Below are 19725 nucleotides of genomic sequence, written 5' to 3' on the forward strand. Positions count from 1 at the left end.
AGGGGTGCCCCCGCATAGGGGAGCCCCACGTGCAAGGAGCGTGCCCCTCAAGGAGAGCCGCCCCGCGCAAAAAAAGTGCAGCCTGCCCAGGAGTGGTGCTGCACACACAGAGAGCTGACACAAGATGACGCAGCAAAAACACACACAGATTTGTGGTGCTGCTGACAAGAATGCAAGGGGACACTGAAGAACACACAGGGAATGGACATAGTGAGCAGACAATAGGGTGGGGGGGATGGGAAGGGAGAGAAATAAATAAATCTTTAAAAAAAAAGGATTAATAGACTGACAGAGAAGACTAGATACAATAAGGCAAATTTGGCCAGAAGTTAAAATTAGTAGATCTGGGTATCTGGGGGATAGGGATATGTGGGAGTTCTCTATTTGGGGTTTGTATTATTTTTGTCAACTGTCCTGTAAGACTGAATGTATTTCAAAATAAAGTTTAAAAAATAGCAGTAAAATGATTTTATATTTAATGTAATGTTAAATAATGTAAATCAATAATTTTTATTAAAAAGTTAACACAACACATACTTTAATAAGCAAGCCTACCCAATATTATGATGTGTGAGAAGGAATGGCAGGGGGTAAAAACCTGCTGGACTAAGGTGAAGCAGGCAGCCTACAGAGGTAATCCGTTGTTTACATGGATTTTAGTAATAGATATTCAATGGATAGGATGAAATAGCCTTACTACCTTTTTTTTTAAAGGATGACTTTATTAAAACTTGATGATACAACATTCATTATATTCAACTGATACATAAAAGCGCGCACACACACACACATGAAAGAGTCACTCACAATCCCACCACACAACAATCACTAGTTAGTTAACAGTGGAGGGGCATGTTTCCAGATCTCTGTCTATTCATATTTACAGACAGGATGGATGGCGGGAATGTTAAACTTTTCATTTTTAAAAGGTTTATTTTATTTGGATGCACTAGGAAAAAAACTAGAAATGAAACCAAAGGGGCTGCTAAACTTGGGAGAAACATTTCACCATAAGGGCTCTTGCTTCCTAAATGATCTAAGTCTGTGATCCTTAAACTTGAGCATGCATCAGAATCACCGGAAGGACTTGTTAGAAACAGCTGATTGGGTAGGTCTGGGGAGGGGCCCAAGAATCTGCAGTTCTAACAAGTTCCCAGGTGATGTTGATGTTGCTGCTTGGGAACACATGCTTTGAGAACCACTGTTCTAGGTCAAGAAAAAGATCGTGTGTGGGGGGGTAGGGTATAGGTGAATCCCCTTTATTTTTGATATAACATTTATGTAATCTAAAGCTTTTTAAAAAATAAATAACTAAAAAAAAGATTGTGACAAACTTGAGGTTGGTCATTAGCCTGGCCACACCCCCCCATTATATCATCTTAGACATTATGGACTGACATGACACATGGCCATGAGATGTGATGGTTAGTTCTCAGTCTTCATCCTGCTTTCCCTCCTCCATGTCACAATCTATCAATGTACACAAATTTGTCAAGATTTATAACATTTACATTCTGTCCAACAACTATGATTCTCCAGTTTTAAAATCTTAGTCCTACATTTTAATGGACTCAGAGCTCAAAACCATTCCTTTTACTGGAAGCTTGTTGGAGAACCTGTTATCCGTTCTCTTCTGAGTTCCCACTAATCGTCCAGAATTGGGGTTCACTGGACCCAGTCAAAGGTGTATCTCACTCTTGCAAGCTTTGGATTTCCCAGGCTTCTCTGTTTAGTCCCGGTGAATCCTTCCCCTTCTGCTGAGTTCTTGAGATGGTAGCAAAGTCGTCATCTTCTCAAGACTTCTTCTCACATGGTTAGGCCATCCCCAGTCCCTCTGTCCATACTGTGGCCCATTAGTGACAATTATCAAGATTTTGCCAATTCTGTTTCTTTACTTATGAGGGGTGGGGGATGGCTCAAAGTCACACCATACCTCGTTGCATTAGAATTTTCTCCCAACTTCCTTGTTTGGTTGCTGATGGTGAATTTGTGGCTGATGGTTATTGACTTTGCTAGGTAATAGAGTAGGAAGGAGTTTCTAATCCAGCTTTACTTTTCCTGCTTCTGCCTGGAAGAATTTTTTTTTAACTATTCAAAAAGGGATTTATTGGGTAAAATGTGGTACATACGAGGCAGCTACATAAATTGTTATTAATTAACTGGAAAAAGTTGGTCACAAAATGAAAATATAATAGCTTAAAAAAAGAAAATGTATTCTCCAAAATATTTAAATAGCTTTCTCTGTGAAGAGATAATGGGTAATTTTTTACTTGAAAATTTTATTGAGATAACTATAGGTTCACATGCAGTTATAATAATACAGAGAGATATCTAATGTACACTTTACCCACTCAGTTTCCCCAAATCATCAAATTTTTAAACCAGTAAAAACCACAGACAGAATAGTGCTTTCTGAGGTTTGTGAAACCACCAGGAAAGAAATGTGACCAGAGGATGCTCAACCAGGAATGCCATTTTTTCTCTCAACCTTTTGTATATATGTCCGTTTTAGGACTTAACACTCTATATTGCAATTATCTGTTTTTGTGACTCTCTTCCCGAATAGTTTCTGATGTCCCTCAAGGCAGGGACTGTCTTATTATCTTTTGTCTTTCCAGTGTCAATGTAGGGCCTGGCACACAGGGGTGGCAGCAATGATATATGAGACTTACCAAAAACAACTCTCCTGAAGTCTATGCAATAGAGAATTCAAGTTCTTTCCAGTCAATAAAAATGTTATGGTTAACCTTTTGTTCAACCTCCATATGAAAATTAGATATTTGGTTCCTAATAAACATATTCTCTTTACTACTATTCATTCATTTATTCATTCAACTAATATTTAATGAGTTCCTACTATGTGTCAAGTATGATGCTGGATGCCAGGGATACTATGGTGAAGAAGACACTCATGGTCCCTGTCCTTATTTCCCATTCTAAAATATAAAGCAAGTCTTTAATTTCAGGCTTTAGCGCATATACATTCAATGTTTTCTCAGTACATCCATGCTGTATAGGTATTTTTGAAAATAACGTGCTCTTTGTTTTGGGACAGTGCCAAAAATCTATCCAAATATGCCTAAAGAGGAAACCAGCTGTGGAATGATTAATACTGAATCAACCACATTACCCTTACATGCTATGATAAGGAAAAACAGAACAATAGAATGAATGCTGTACACCAAGTTACATTTCTATGTTTACCATCTATTTTCCCTATTAGACTGTTCATTCCATAAAGCCAGGGCCATGTGTCTTGTTCTCTGCTGTAATCTCAGCACAATATGTGTGCAATAAATACTTGTTAACCAAATGGCAAAATATTCAAGGCTAGTAATGGTCCCCCAGAATATGGGAATAAATAAAATTATTTAAAAATTTAAGACAGATTTTATAAGTAACTAATAAAATATATGCTGTCATACTACAAAGAACATGCACTTCTTTCTTACTATCAGTGAAATGTCAAATGTGTCTGGAAAACCTGACTATAGAGATGATTCACAGCATAAGACAGGCAATATACCCAAATTTATTACCCAGTTAGCAAAGTCAAGTGCTCTCACCTCCTATTACTGACTCATTTAAGGAAATGGCTGTCCCAATGAAATATACATATATGTGTGTATGTGTCTGTGGAATGTCTATAGTAAGAGTTTTTATAATCAGTCGTGAAAAACCAAGTTCTTACCTCTCTTCATATTTCGATTTAGAAGGCTCTGTTATTAAGTATAGAACAGGGTTTTAAACAAGGCTGTAAGTCTCATACAAAATTAAAATAATGTTCTCACAAATGGGCAAGTACTTCTTCAAGCAGAAACAGCAACAATATTTTATTTTGTCACAAATAAACATTTCACAAAAATTTAATTGGGAATGTATATGTACTGCTAAGCAGAACAACTAAAATCTAAAGAATTAAGGTATTAGGACCTAAAATTTATTTTAAAATCCCATATTACCTTACACATAGTAGGTACTCAATAGATATCAACTGAACTGAAAATAAACACTATATAAGATGTGCTTGCAAAATGGGTAGTGCTGTAGTTGGAAATTACAATTTTCAAATATGAGATTTTTGTCTGTCAGGTTTTTAAAAAGCTTTAAAAAATATGATATGCAACAAGCTTACCCTGAGGGAAAAATAAGATGGAATATAAATTACAAAATCTTTATTTTTTTCCACAATAGCAATTTGAAATTTGAAAAGAGCAAACAGTTGTGGAAAAAACTGAATGAACCTTTACTAAAAATTCAGTGCACTCACAATTACCTCATGGAAAATTTGAAGCACCTTTTCTCTAGCCTTCATATATTGTAATATGAAATGCATGATTTATATAGATCTTGATCACAAGAAACTTAAGAAAACTTCAAGTTATAAGCCAAAATGTCTTCAGAAACAGAAAAATCCAGTATAAAATCTGCTAACCATAAGGCCGCTGTTTAAAGTTCTTTCATGTACAGACACTATGCAATTCAGATCCTTTTGTTTTTGTTTTTATTACATAAGCAAATCTTTCAACATATAAACGTCTGGACATAACTCAGTAAGTTCTCTCTATGAAATCATGCTCAGAGAAAAAATGCATCAACAAATAATGCCCTTCAAGAGATTCTTTTGAGATTTTTTGCAAAAAAAACCCAATCCTGTATTTAATAAAACTTTTAAATTGATATTGTAATTTAAAAGCAATTGATAAGTGTAAAAAAGTTGCAGCATTCCACTACTAAAAAATAAAGTTATTTTTGTCAAGAAAGTTACAGTATTAGTGCCTCAGTGCCAATTCTAACTCCTGATTAAAAGGGATGCTCCAAAATATCCTCCTGTAGTGTTCGTTTCCATCTGTAACAATTCCAGATTAGATTTCTGTGGCACTGTTTGTAAATTCCTATTGAGAGAAAACAAGAGAAATACATACTTCAAAAGAAGAGTCAATTAGAACATTTGAGCTAGAGTTTTGTTCGCACTACAATTTTCAAAATATTTTAATTTATACAGTACTACATGTACCAATGATCCCTACAAAGGTATGTGAAACCCCAAAGATGCAAAGTAACAATAAAACACATCAAAGCAGATATCAAATGACAAGTAAGTAGGACAAAGAAAACATATGGTACTAGATAACGCCGGTGTTAGTAAATTGATGAAAACAGCATTTTGCTACTTGGCTGGATTTCATCGGGAGTATCCCTGGCATAAAAGGGAGAGACTCTTAAGCCTTAGTCTTTCAAGTACAGAGCCCAACTCCACAAATGTACAACCTCAGACTAGCAAATACTTTATTATTTGATAACCATTATTTTATTTTTTTCATTATCTTTAATTCTAAAACTATATGGACTCTTCTAGATCTACTAATAGCAGCAGAGAAAACTATCAGAGGGGGGAAAATTCCTTTCCTGCTTTTGGATGATTACCTACAACGTAAAAAGATGCACTCAGTAAGGCTTCAATAAATACAGGAAAAAGAAATCACAAGAACAGTTAAGACTATGATTTAAGGGTAATGAATGTGGATTCTATACTGTGATAATATCCAAAATATTAAATTGCCAACCACAAACTGGACATTAGATCATGCAACTAATAAAAGAGCAACAATGATAGAATGGCATGTTTTCCAGAGACATTAAAAAATAAACACTTATTAATACATATATCCTTACCTTTTACTAGGATCTTACATTATTAAAACTGAAAGAAATTTAAAAGTTGATTTATTTCTTGGTATTCATATTAGTATGGAAATGTTTAATTCCAAACAAAAACAGTGCTGATAGAAAATTCTTATTCCCTTAACAAAATGTCCCAAACATACCCATACATATTTTTGTCAATGTCATTCCTTTACCTAGAGCAAGAATTCATTGTATCCTATTTAAAAAATTCATTATACAAAATAAAATTGTATACATTTATTTTCAAATAAAATATCTATTATCTACTAACAACTTTAAAAGGGAAAGTTTAACTAAAATAATTCCTTAAAAATATCAACTGAAATATCTATTTAACTCTAACACTTAAAAAATAAAAAAATGATCAGTTAGCTTCATTCTACCAGTCCATCTTTCAAAAAATGTTAAGTTTTACTAAAATCACTAAGAAAGTTCAGTGTAAAGATTTTATAAGCATGAATATTGAAGGAAACATTTATGATTATAAAATTGACAAAACCCCATTTGGGCTATTTAATAGCCACACTAGACATATATACATTTTGCAGAAGAAAATAATTAGCTCAAAATTAATAAAAATGAGTATAAAATCTGACAAACATGCTTCACTTAACTGATGTAATGCTATGATTCTCATTTAAAATATTATATAGATGTTAATTTTATATTCTACCATAGGCCATAGGGTGCAGCGATGCCCAGAGATGTACTCACCAGATGCAGTGGATGTGTCATGATGATGGGGGAGAGTGTTGCTGTGGGGGGAGTGGTGGGGTGAGGGCGGTGGGGGTGAATGGGGACCTCATATTTTTTGAATGTAATGTTTTTTTAAAAAATGAATAAATTGAGTAGAATTTAAAAAAAATTTATATACTATTTGTGTTGCAATCTGAAATACTGACATGGCTAACTTAAATAATAAAATCAATTCACAACTAAAATAGCACACAATTAAAATTATCAAGTAAAGAAACCCACTAACACTGAGTTACCCAATTATTTACCCTTTTAATATGGTCAGTTCAATATTTTTTGGTAACTAGAAAATTCATATAGTATAAGGCTAAAATATTAAGTCTACCTGAATTGTCATTTTAAAGATTAATCACACATCAGAAATTCTAAAGTAAAAAGTTCAAACAGTTGGCATATTCAAAACATTTGAGGTATAACAGCTAAAAGGATTTTAAGGTTAAACAGTTTCACAACTCTATTATCATTATCATTATCCCTTGAAATTTTTATTCAACTTTCATGTGATATAAGAACATTTTTTGAAAGCTAGGTTGTTTAAATAAAAATCAAATGAAAAATGCAATTTATCTTAATTAACATAGATATTTTAGGAGTTCAGAAATTGCAACATTTTTAAATGATTGTAATCCAACTAACCTTTTTTTTCCTCAGTAATCTTTCTCTGAATTTATTAGTGATAAATCCCCTTGGACCAGCGAAACGTAAACGCTGATATTTAGCCTGAATGTGTAAGCTCTTCTGTACTAGGCCTGATTTATAATGGGGCTGCAATCTGCCACCGGTAAAGTTGTTCTGTAAAGGAAAAAATAATTATATGTTAAAACTACAGCTTCCAAGTCTACTTTACTAGTACAACAGATGGAAAAATATCTGATACTTAGAGCTGCTTTGATTCCAGGTACTTTAGATATTAAAAGGGAAGAGGTTCACTCTAATCCATATTTTATTCCTCCATGATATTGCAGAGACAGATGCTGGACATTATATATCCTGCCATAACCCACTGAATGGACTAGGGGAGAGTGTAAACTACAATGTAAACTATAATCCAGGCGGTGCAGCAGTGCTCCAAAATGTATTCAGCAAATGCAATGAATGTGCCACAATGATGAAAGAGGTTGTTGATGTGGGAGGAGTGGGGGGGTGGGGGGTGGGATATGTGGGAACCTCTTATATTTCTTAATGTAACATTTTTTGTGATCTATGTATCTTTTTAAAAAAAGACAATTTAAGAAAAATAAAAATGAAAAAAAGAAAAAAAAAGGGAAGGGATTATGATGATAATAAAGTTACCCTTAAAGTGGCTTCCTAGCTTATGCTATATGCCAATAATTTTCTTAAACCCAATTTTTAAAACTGGGAAGTTAAAAAAAATTAAGTTAGTTAATTTTTAATATTTATCATGCTAAGAAAAATACAACCTTCGAAACCTTTAATGAGCTAAAATTATTCCTCTCATTCACAGTGAAATATATCAAATCCCAAAGTCAGAGGAAAAAGACAGGAAGTATCAACATCTATTCAAGAATCAAACACTCAATTTTACTCCTGCCAGTACCTTCAAATGAATCTTTCTTTACCATAAAAATCCCATTACAGCAAATATTTTCAAGATAGGAGCTATACTTAAATTAGGCTATTTCCTAGCCTGTAGTCTGTCCAGTATTGCAATACATATCAGAGGACAATGAATATTTGTGGTTTCTCATGTGGTTAATAAGAGGAGTGGTCCATTGTTAACTGACTGCTGGGTTGAGAGAAGGAAGATTCTTTAATTTTGCAGTCATGAGCCAAACTTCTCCAACATTCTCCAAACCTCCTCCCTCCCTGTCTGCCCATATCACACACTCCATTCCACCTGCATTTCCAAGCATCCTCCTGGAATAATACAAAATAGAAGGAAGAAGTGACCCAAAGGTTCATATTTGGACTCTAAGCCTGCCCTATTCAGTCTTAAAACCTTGGCTACTTGCTAACTCACTGGGACAGACTGCATTAAGCTCTTGACTATGAATGGGATTCCTCCCAAAAAACACTCAATTAAATTCTCCTATACAAAATAAATGCGAAACTGTATGAAGAAAAACCCTAGTTAAAACTTAAACTTCTAACAAGGAAAAAGTTCAGTATAAATTGAATATTGGGACATCAAGTCCCAAGAAGTCAGAAGCAAGTACAGTAGAGAAGGAAAGACTTTGGTGACCCAACATGCTCTCTCAGGCATATCTACCTGTAAAATTGCTTTGAACTTACTTAACTAAATTCACATCTAATGCCATGTACAAGGTACAGAGACTAAACATACCCATCCCTTTCCCCCCAGGGGCGGACAATTTAGTGGAGAACCAGGTCTCAGTACACGATAGGCTTTCTGATTTTGCCAACAGGACTCTCCATCAAGGACATCTAAAGATACCCAAGAAAAAGGTTCTCCAAGCTTGAAGAGCATAAAACAGCATTGAGTTTTAATGACACAAGCAAGAAATCTTTTTTTCAATCTCTCTTTAGTTAATACACGACCAGTATTCATTTATTGGGCAGGGGACAAGGATGAGAATAAAAGCTGTAAACTCTACACCTTCAAAACAGGGGACACAGCATACTAAATCTATTCCCAAATGTGTTCTTTTTAGAAATCAGAATTCTCTTCAGAAGATTGGTATTTATCAGGGGCAAAATTCATTATCTTCTAATTTGTGTTCTCAATTCTCTCAAGCAAATGTTCACAGTAAAAAGGAAAATATAACTAGTTATATGTAAATGTTTGGTCACAAAGTTTCATGGGAGACGGTTTTGTCTTTTAATCTAATTCTTTCATTACTTCAAATAAAAAACACCCATGGGTCACATCCCAACAGTATACTAGATGACCAGGGTCCAATCAAATGGGATGAAGTTAATAGTGGTCCCTTTTAGAATGCCTTGGGGGAGGAGTTTACTTCTTATAAGCTATTAAGCCTTAAAATAGAAGCTAAAATTACAAAAAAAAGTTAAGGCTTGAATAAACCTGCGTACACTTAAACTGATGTCAGAGAGGTAAGATTCCCTCAACATGAAGCACTAAACAATAATTCCTAAATAAACTCTATCATAAGATGAAACACTTTTAAACAGCATCTAGGAAAGTCAATAAAATTGTTCACAAATACTACAATCACTGCATTAAAAAAAGGCTTGTTTTCAAACTACTTGTTTTCCTTCTTATAATAAAATTCAGATTAACCCAGCAACTAAGGCAAGTCAGGTGAGTTGCTTTTGCTGGAGCTGCTCTTCTTTTTAAAAAAGAAGCCAGCTGCAAAGTTGTGGAAAGGAGAAATAACTGCAAGACATAGCATTAAGACCCTAAGCTACTCGTTTGGTGAAAGGCATAGTATGTGTTATACTAAATTATGGTTTTTAAATTATGGCCTGCTTAATGTTTAGACATTTAAATAGAGCACACACAACATTTTGGTTCTACAAAAATTTTCAAAGATTTGGTCAAAGGAATGGGTTTTAGTCTTTTAGAAATTTAGATTTTGGCTTATTTCATTTAGGTTCCATCTTCTGAGTACTTATAATAAGATATAGATCAGGGGCATTGTTAGAAAAACAAATGAACAAATGGTATAGCAGACTGGAGTAATTATAAAAATTAAGTAGATTCCTCTTTTCACAATTATTTTAGAAATGGATATGTCTTGCATAATGAAGCATATAAGTTTATTAAAAAGTATTTATGCCAGGCCTGTTTTCCAATTATTTTCTTAAGACTACAAAAATATCAAGTAAAACAGAATTATAACGAGACATCACAATTGTGTAAAGACTACCTGCACAAACTTGACACTTCAGAGTTCACCTTGAGATTTATACTGCCTTTTATTTTTTATTAGAGCAATTGTAGGTTTAGAGAAAAATCATGCAGAAAGTACAGAGTTCCCATATCGCCGCCCCCTACAATTTTCCACATTTTTGCATATCTAACAAGGTGATTACTATCTGGCTTTGAACTAGTCCAATTCATATAAAAAGTAAATTTTCATGAAATATTTCCCCTTCTTAGGATTTCTTCCCACTATTTTTACTACAAAGAATTGTGAAACTTAAAACAATCAAATAACATCACACACATGTAAATGGTTAGTCAGGAGGAAAGATTATTGCATATATTTTGAAAAAAATTTTTCTAACAATTTATGGTAAGGAACCTTTCCTCAAGGAGGGGGAAGGGTAACAGGAACTAAATCTTATGACAATCTTTAAAAAAATACTACCATTAATTATATCTGACCAATGAAAATAGACACATGTAGGTAGGACCCACTTAGATCTGAAATCCCATCTACTTTGTCTCTAAGTTATGCAGACATAAATTTTCATTTGATTTTATGTCTAATTATTCAAGAGTCTAAAAAATGGTGTAGCACATGTTTATATAGAATATGGCCATAGCTATGTTTGAAAACCTAATGTTTTTAGGTATATAAACCACTGGTTAAAAAATATTATCTCTGCAAGGCCTACAAATTGTGCTTTGGAAAAAACAAACAAACTTTCAAAATCCAGAAATTTTGACTATTGAGAAGCCAGGTATTGGATGATCATTCAACTAACCTCATAGTCTATGGTTCTGGGATAGCTTAGTCTGTCTTTGCTCTGCTCATGCACAAACTACTCTATCCAGCCTTTACAAAAGAACTCAAATTATTTTCTTTTCTTTGGAAGGGAAGAGGGGGAAGAGACAAGGTTGAGCGAAAAATATCAATAAAGTATCTATCATTAGCGAGTAATTCACTCAAAATGAATTTTAAAAAGCACCTCAACTTTTGAAGGCAAGGAGAAGAAATACAATACTTGGAATTGTAAGTCTTATATTTCATGTTTGGGGGATGAGGTGTTCTGGATAAATTAAATATGTTGATTAAAAACTATTTACTTATATTGGACAGAGCAGTACAAATAATTACAATGCAATCAAATAAGCTTTGACAAAGCTGACTGAACAGAATCTTTCTGAGGGATGCATGTCTATTGGCAGGATTTTTCAATCTATGGTGTTTCCTGGAGAAAGCTCTACATTTTTGTAGCTTATATATATGGGGTAAAGGGCTAAGTTAAAGGGAGGCTCTAGAACCTTGCCTGCCTTCCCACCTAGAGTTACCTATACCTGCTTTATGTATTTGTACCTCCATGTAGTATTTGAAAAAGGGTTCCACTGGTAAAAAAAAATAATTAAAAATTAGGTCCCAAAGAAAGGAGTCATCATTAAACTGATTATAGTTAACTACAATTGCTCAGAGATACCAGTTTATAGCTACTATTTGAAGGACTATTACAAAATAGCTTTTAATTTACTAATACTTACAACATTATGTCCAAAGTAAAACCCAAAGCCAGAATTAAATGGAAAATATCACTCAATACCTTAAAAGGTCTTCTAAAGCCTCTTGTATTTTGATGGACTCCCTCAACTTCAAATGACTTGTGAGTTATGATGTCTTTTCTGTGCACAGTATAATAATTCTGTATGAAAAAGTGTTAGTATGGATTAATATACTTTAAAGCATATTTTAAAAGCTCATTTTACCATTTAAAAAACAAATGTTTTAAATGTATAGGATTAAGAATCCAAAGCATTTAGCTGTGGGAACACACATACACAAACATCTCTTCATAAATATTCAAACATACTTCTTCAACGTATCCCATGCTATTTTGTGACACCAACTTAATTCATGCCCGTGAGAAGTGTATAATACATTGGGTGAAGTTCAGAAAATGGAATATAAGTTAACTATTTATTAATGTATTCCAAAGAGAAACCAAACCCATTACAATCAGGAGTTGCTAGAGTTACCATTTCTAAAGGAAGGAAATACAAAACTCCAAGGCAGAGCTCATGATGACCACACTTGTTAAAAGACAGTTTTTCATTCCCAGTATCACATATTCTAAGCTCCACCAACCATCAGTAACAAGGAACAAATTTCTCTCTTATCTGTATAATTCTAACTACTACACTTCTAATTCTTTTTGCATAGCTGTATAGTATAGATGGAGTCAGAAACCACATTAAGAAATAGACTGAGAATTTTGATGGGTTATTAGGTTCCTTGACAATTAATATATTTGAAAGTCTCTGTTTTAATAACTTTGTTTTTCTACAGTAAATCACGCAACTCATGATACATCCAAAAAGTCTTCAAAAGTTTCGTTCACTTAGAAATACTTGTATTATTTACAATTTAATATAATAAAGTTTGCTAACGGAAGGGCATTATATGCTCATTTCTCTACCTATTAGGAAAAACAAAAACAAACACCCCTGTAATTCCAAGTCAGTCATCAAAGTATGAAAAAAGTGAATTATTTCGCAAAACAAAAAATGTTTCCATTATCACTAGCAGAAATCAATTTGAGAAAAGGATCAGCCATGGCCATTATTAGTAGTATCACATTAGAAGGAAAGAAAATATTATGATGTTTCTCCTGCTCCCACATGGATCCAAAGTATTTTCTGCTTCCCCACAATCTATGCAGATGAACAATTACAATATTTTCTCATACTTATGCCTTTGTTATCACATGACTTTTTGCAACATCCTCATATTCTACTTGCTTCACAGAGGTTGAATATACTTCAACATATCCCAATACTGCCTCTTGATTTGTAATGATGACCTACCTATCTCACATTAAGGTCAGAGAAAGTACAATAGGAGTGATTGTTTGATTTATAATTTGAGACTTTGATTAATTGAAAAATTTATATTGGGGTTTTGTTTAACCTTGAGTATACCCCTAATGCATTTGGGATAACTTATATTAAATTCACATAAATTAAATCTATATTGTTTTTCAGGAACATGTCTATGAATAGCATGGTACATCTATGGCTGCAGATCCCCTATCAGTCACATTGCATTACCTAGTAACTCTATGCATAACACAAACAACAAAAATAATAGTGGCCACCATTCACCAAGTACTTTTCCAGAGCATGATACCATGCCTACTTACGACTGTCTTTAACTCTCAGAACCACTTCATGAGGAAGACAAGATCATCCTTTTATGGATGAGGAAATAGGAGCTCTGCAAGGTTAAGAGTTTTGCTTGTGTTCTTTGTCAAAAGCAAAGCTGAGATTTAGGACTGGATACTTAATCCCATTCTACTAAACTCTTACTTTTCTAATATGAAAATTTCAGCGTAATTTCCTCAACAAAGGAGAAGAGCAACTTAAAATCATTTGTTTCTTTAACAAATATTTCCTGGACAGGAGTACTGGGAAAAGGATAGATTAAGTAAAACTTGTATTGGGAAACATGGTTATCTATTTAAAAACATAACTAATTAGAGCTAATTATACAGTCCAGATTGATTAAAGGTTTATAGAAAATGAAATCATAAAAGCACCAGAAATAAACAGGAGAACACAGGGAAATCTTCAGGTACCAAAAGGCTTTCAAAAGCACAATATGAAATCCAAAAGTTTAAAACATGAGAAAATTACTTACAATATATAGGAAAAACAATTGGTATAAAGCTTTTATATATGAGGTGTTCCTATAAATTAGGGAAGACAAAATCAATGCAACATACACAAAAAAGTAGAGATGCTTAGGGTGATGTCATTAACATGGAGATATAAGACATCCCCTGGAAAAGTCTCCCTGAAGAATCAACAAATAAAAGGATAAATCTCACTTACATAGCACTCTGGAAGATGATAGATACTGGAGAAGGACTCCATAAACATTGAATCAAAGAAAAAGAAAAATAACCTTCAAGATCCAATAGGAAAATTCCCTCCCAGACCTACCAGTCTGGACCTCTCCCCTTCACCTGGTCCTGTGCAGCTTGGGAGTTGCACAGAGGCAGCATGGCCTGGGTCCATCCTGCCATGGATGCAGACCTGAGAGCCCCTCATAGCAGCAAGTTAGAATCTCATGTATATCTAGGCACAGGGACCCAAGTCTGCGCAGACCAGGCTAGAATACAAGCCACTGAGGAGTGCCTCTAATAAAAGGGCCATGTGCCAGTTGGGCCCTGAGCCTCAGTGGAGTTGTAACACCTACTCTCCAGTACATTGGACTCACCCAGGAAAACTAACAAGGAGGTGAGGATAGACAACCACCATACCAAGGAACTGAGAGAGTCTACAACTGCAAGCAAGAGAACCCCATCCATCAGCCACATGGGATCCAAGCCCCTCTCAATTAGAGGAGGAGTGGACATCACCATCCCAGAATCCTCAGGATTGGGGAATAAAATATGGACTAGAGTAGATTTACTGGCATTCTACTATACTTATTGTGATTCTAGCAATGGAAGAAATTATATCATTGATGTGGAGACAGTGGCCACTGGAGGTGCTGAAGGCAGAGAGAGGGAAAAATAGGTGTAATTTGGGGGCATTTTCAGGACTTGGAATTGTCCTGAATGACATTGCAATGACAGATACAGGCCATTATACATCCTGCGATAACCTACAGAATTGAGTGGGAGAGAGTGTAAACTACAATGTTAACTATAATCCATGCTGTGTGGCAATGCTCCAAATATGTTCATCAATTGCAATGAATGCACCACACTAATGAAAGAAGTTGTTAATGTGGGGAAGGGTGGTAGGTGTGGGGAGTGGGGCATATGGGAATCCCTTAGATTTTTGTGTGTGACATTTTGTGTAATCTAAGTATCTTTAAATATATATATATATATGTGTGTGTGTATCTTTTTTTTTTAAAAAAAAGGGCCCCCAGGAGGAAAAAAAGGAAAGAAACCACTGCAGAACTGTTGGCAAGAGGTATGAACACCAATCCTTTCTGGATTGACCCATCTTTCTGGAGTGACTCCACCTGGGTCCCTGGGGCAGTATACCCTAATGGGGAAGAAACTGGAAGTAGAAAAGAATCACAGGAGAAAAATGGGTGGGGGGAACCGAGCTCTGTAATACAGGATGGGTCCCAGAATGGAAAAGTGAGAGGAAAAAAGAGCTAAGTGAGGGAGAGAATTAAAGCAAATTGTAGGAGCTGAGAAGAAAATTCTGCACAAAAACAAACAGAACAGATTAAGATTTCTAAGGAAGGAATCGAAGAATGGAAACTTTGTACTGAAGGTGATGCAATTGCATAAAAATTGCAATCTTAAAAGATTGTACTGCATATTCACATAAGGAACAGATGAAGAGCTGAGAAAATCTGTACAAACATGGGCTACTCTAGAGATCCAGAATAAGTTGGACCAAGGATCATAGAAGAGCCTTAACACAAAGCCAATTAAAAATAAAACCCCAGACAAAAGGGAGAAACTGGTCTTCAGAGCAAAAACATCAAAATAATCAGGTGCTGAGATATCAGTGAAAAATTACAAGCCATACTAAGAAACAGAAAGATATGGCTCAATCAAGGGGAAACAATTGAAACTTAAAAGAAGACATGACATTTGGAACAACTCAAAGAAGTTCAAACAAATCTCCTAAATCGATTCAAGGAGATGAAGAAAAAGATGCATAAAGAGATATAGGACATTAAGAAGACAATGTGTGAACATAAATAAGAACTTGAAGGTTTAAAAAGAAACAACAGAAATTATGGGAATGAAAGGCACAATAATGGAGATTAAAAATACACTAAAAGGGGAAGTGGGTGTGGCTCAAGTGATTGGGCTCCTGTCTACAATATGGGAGGCCCCGGGTTCGTTTACCAGGGCCTCCTGGTGAAGGTGAGCTGGCCCACATGGTAAGCTGATGCAACAAAAGAGACAAAAAAGAGAGACAATGAGAGACACAACAAACCAGGTAGCTGAGGTGGCTCAAGTGACTGAGTGCCTCTCTCCCACATCAGAAGTCCCAGGTTTGGTCCCCGGTGCCTCCTAAAGAGAAGACAAGAAGAAAAGCCAAGCAAACAGAGAGCATACAGCTAATGGACAGAGAGAGTAAACAGTGAACGCAAATTACAAGGGGGGAGGTGGAAATAAATAAATAAATAAATCTTTTTAAAAAATACACTAGAGGCATGGGAGTGGGTGTATCTCAGTGGTGAGCCACTGTTTCACATGTACGAGGTGCCAGGTTCAATCCCCAGTACTTCCTAAAAAAAAACCAACAAAAACACTAGAGGCATACTATAGGTGATTTGAACAGGCAGAAGAAAGAAATAGTGAGCAAGAAGATGCGACAATCGAGCTGATACAATCAGAAGCACAAATAGAGAAAATAATAGAAAAAATTGGGCAGTGTCTTAGGAATTTGAGTGACAGGATGAAGTATACAAACATACATGTCATGGATATGAAAGAAAGAGAAGAGAAGGGAAAAGGGGTAGAAAGAATATTTGAGGAAATAATGGCTGAAAATTTCCCAACCTTATGATAAAAGACATAAATATACATGCCCAAGAAGCACAACATAATCCAAATGGAATAAACTCTAATAGACTGAATCTGAGACACATACTAATTAAAATGTCAAATGACAAAGATAAAGAGAGAATACTGAAAGCAGCAAGAGACAAGCGATTGTCACATACAAGGGATCTGCAATAAGACAAAATGCCAATTTCTCATCAGAAACCATGAAGGTGAGAAGGCTAAATATTAAAAGTATCATAAATGTATGATATATTTAATTTAATGAAAGAGAAAAAAATGACAGCTAAAAATTCTTTATGTGGTATAACTGCCCTTCAAAAATGAGGAAGACTTTAAAATATTCACAGGTAAACAGAAACTGTAAGAGTTTGTCAACAAAAGACCAGCACTACAAGAAATACTAAAGGGAGTTTTGCAGGTTGACAAGAAAAGACAGGAGAAAATGGCCTGGAGTAGTGTGAAGAAAAGAAGTTCTTCGGTAAGGTAACTAAAAGGGTAAATGCAAAACCCAATGGTACTGTACCCTCAATATGCAACTCTACTCTTTAATTCCTAAGAAAGTCAGAATATAATTGAACTAGACAAAGGCATATTTCCTGATAATAGACACGCAAAATATAAAGAGGTAATGTGGGACAAAGACAATATAAAGAAGGGAAAGATGGATATGAGTGCAGAGGATGTGTATGCTAGTGAAGCTAAGTAGGAATCTTTTCAAATTATTAGCTTATAGATGTAGGTTGTACAAACCCAAGGGTAAGCACACACACACAAAAGTATTTAAAAAATACACAGAAACAAAAATGCTTAGAAAGGGATCAGTCAGATACACCACCAAAGATCACTATACAGAAAAGAGTACTGCCTTTATAGTATAGTAGTAACACTGAAAGTAAAGGGATTAAACTCCCCAATTGAAAGGCACAAATTGGCAGAATGGATATAAAGGCATGATCCAACCATATGTTGATTACAAAAAACTCACCTTATACCCAATGACACCAATAGGTTGAAAGTGAAAGGACAGAAACATATCCATGCAAACAGTGACCAAAAATGAGCTAGCAATACTAACATCAGACGAAAGAGACTTTGTCAAAAGCTGTTATAAGAGACTTCTGGGAAGATGGAGGATTAGAGAGGCAGAGGGCTCACTTCTCTCCCAGAAAAACAGCTAGAGGACAGGCAGAAACTGTCTGGAAAACTGTTCTAGGCTTAGACCACCAGCAGAAGGCTAGACATCACCCAGAAGAGAGAAGGGTGAAGGAAAGGAGTCACCACTGGTTGGAAAAATCCTATGAGTAAATCTGCTGACACCCATCCCCCTACCTTCAGAGCAAACAGCACTGGGTCCTCTGGACCCTGGCAGGTGGTTAAAGACTGAGGGGGTTGCAAGGGCTCTCTTCTCCCAAGAAAGGAGAAAGGGAGGGACACAGCCTATGGCAAATTCTGATTTTTGTCAGCGAACTTGGTCTGCTGCATTAGAGGGGTACACACTTCCAGGCCGGGTGAGGCTGTGATACTGTTTGCTGTGAAAGCAGGGAGCTAAAGAAAAACTGACTTCTCAAACACCCTCTCTACTGTCCTGGGCTGGATGCTGAGGACTCAGAGGGAGGGAGGGTGTAGCTGATCAAGGGAGAAAAGCAATTTTTTAGTAAGTTTGTGAGGCTTGGCCCACCCTGAGGACATTGCTTCTATACTGTCTGCCCTGGCAGGGTTCCAATAAATACATTAACCCCAAGCATCTGGGGTCTGAACTGAGAGGTGTGCCAAAGAGTGCCATCTGCTGGCAGACACAATCTGGTGCCTTTACTGCCCCCCTCTCCAAGGCCCTTGGAGACTGGCCTATACCCCATTACTGAGTCCTTAGCCCTGGTTTGAGCAGTTAAACAGGGACAATCCTAAGTATAATAAATATCTAGAACAAGTTGAACCAAGAACCAAAGAACACAGCTACTTAGTCAATCCCCAGGCAAGAGAAAGAAATCAAACATCACAGTAAACTCAGCATCATAATCAGATGCCTAGATATCAGCAAAAAATTACAAGCCATACTAGGAAAAAGATATGACTCAGGCAAAGGAACAAATCAAAGCTCCAGATGAGACACAGGACTTGAAACAACTAATCAATGATGTTCACACAAATCTCCTAAATGAAATCATGGAATTGAAGGACAATTTGGCTAAAGAAATAAAAGACATTAAGAAGGCACTAGGCATGCACAATGAAAAATTTGAAACCTTGGATAGAAAAATAGAGCCAATGGGAATGAAAGACACAATAAATGAGATTAAAAATACAATAAAGTAATACAACAGCAGATTTGAAATCATGGAACAAAGAATCAGTGATGACAGAACAGCTGAAATTGAAAAGATAAAGAGAGAGAGAGAAAAGAATGGAAAAAAATAAGTAGGGGTTTAGGGAGTTGAATGATAGCATGAAGCGCACCAACATACATGGAATGGGAGTTCCAGAAAGAAAACAAAAGGGAAAAGGGGCAGAAAGAGTATTTGAGGAAATAACGGCCTAAAATTTCCCAACTCTCATGACAGACATGAATATATGTGTCCAGGAAACATAGTGTACTCCAATTAGAATAAATTCAAATAGATCTACCCTAAGACACATAATATTTGGAGCACCAAATGCCAAAGATAAAATGAAAATTTTTAAAGCAGCAAGGGAGAAGCAAAACATCACATACAAGGGATGTCTAGTAAGACTTTGTGCAGCTTTCTCTTCAGAAACCATGGAGGCGAGAAGACAGTGCTATGATATAATTAAGATACTGAAAGAGAAAAACTGCCAGCCAAAAATTCTTAATCCAGCAAAATTGTCCTTCAAATATGAGGGTAAGTTTAAAAATTCACAGAAAAACAATAACTAAGAGAGTTCATAAACAAGAATCCAGCTCTGCAGGAA

The 19725-nt window shown here is 35.5% G+C and overlaps 1 protein-coding gene across 11 annotated transcripts in view; it reads right to left on the reverse strand.

Moving 5' to 3' along the window:
* Window positions 1-701: 701 nt before the first annotated feature.
* Window positions 702-19725, reverse strand: part of BCLAF3 (BCLAF1 and THRAP3 family member 3) — an 88241-nt gene continuing 69217 nt past the window's right edge. For 10 of the 11 annotated variants that reach the window (XM_012522129.4, XM_012522133.4, XM_012522132.4 and 7 more), the window contains 3 exons: window positions 11851-11949; window positions 7081-7236; window positions 702-4895 (listed from right to left, as the gene is read on the reverse strand). In XM_012522129.4, coding sequence (XP_012377583.1) covers window positions 4866-4895; window positions 7081-7236; window positions 11851-11949 — 285 coding nt within the window. In that variant the 3' untranslated portion in view covers window positions 702-4865. Of the gene's footprint in view, window positions 4896-5676; window positions 5705-7080; window positions 7237-11850; window positions 11950-19725 lie in introns of all 11 variants that reach the window. The other variant, XM_071213090.1, reaches the window with a different exon arrangement.

The sequence above is a fragment of the Dasypus novemcinctus genome, chromosome X (genome assembly GCF_030445035.2).
Source record: "Dasypus novemcinctus isolate mDasNov1 chromosome X, mDasNov1.1.hap2, whole genome shotgun sequence".
Lineage (NCBI taxonomy): Eukaryota > Metazoa > Chordata > Mammalia > Cingulata > Dasypodidae > Dasypus > Dasypus novemcinctus.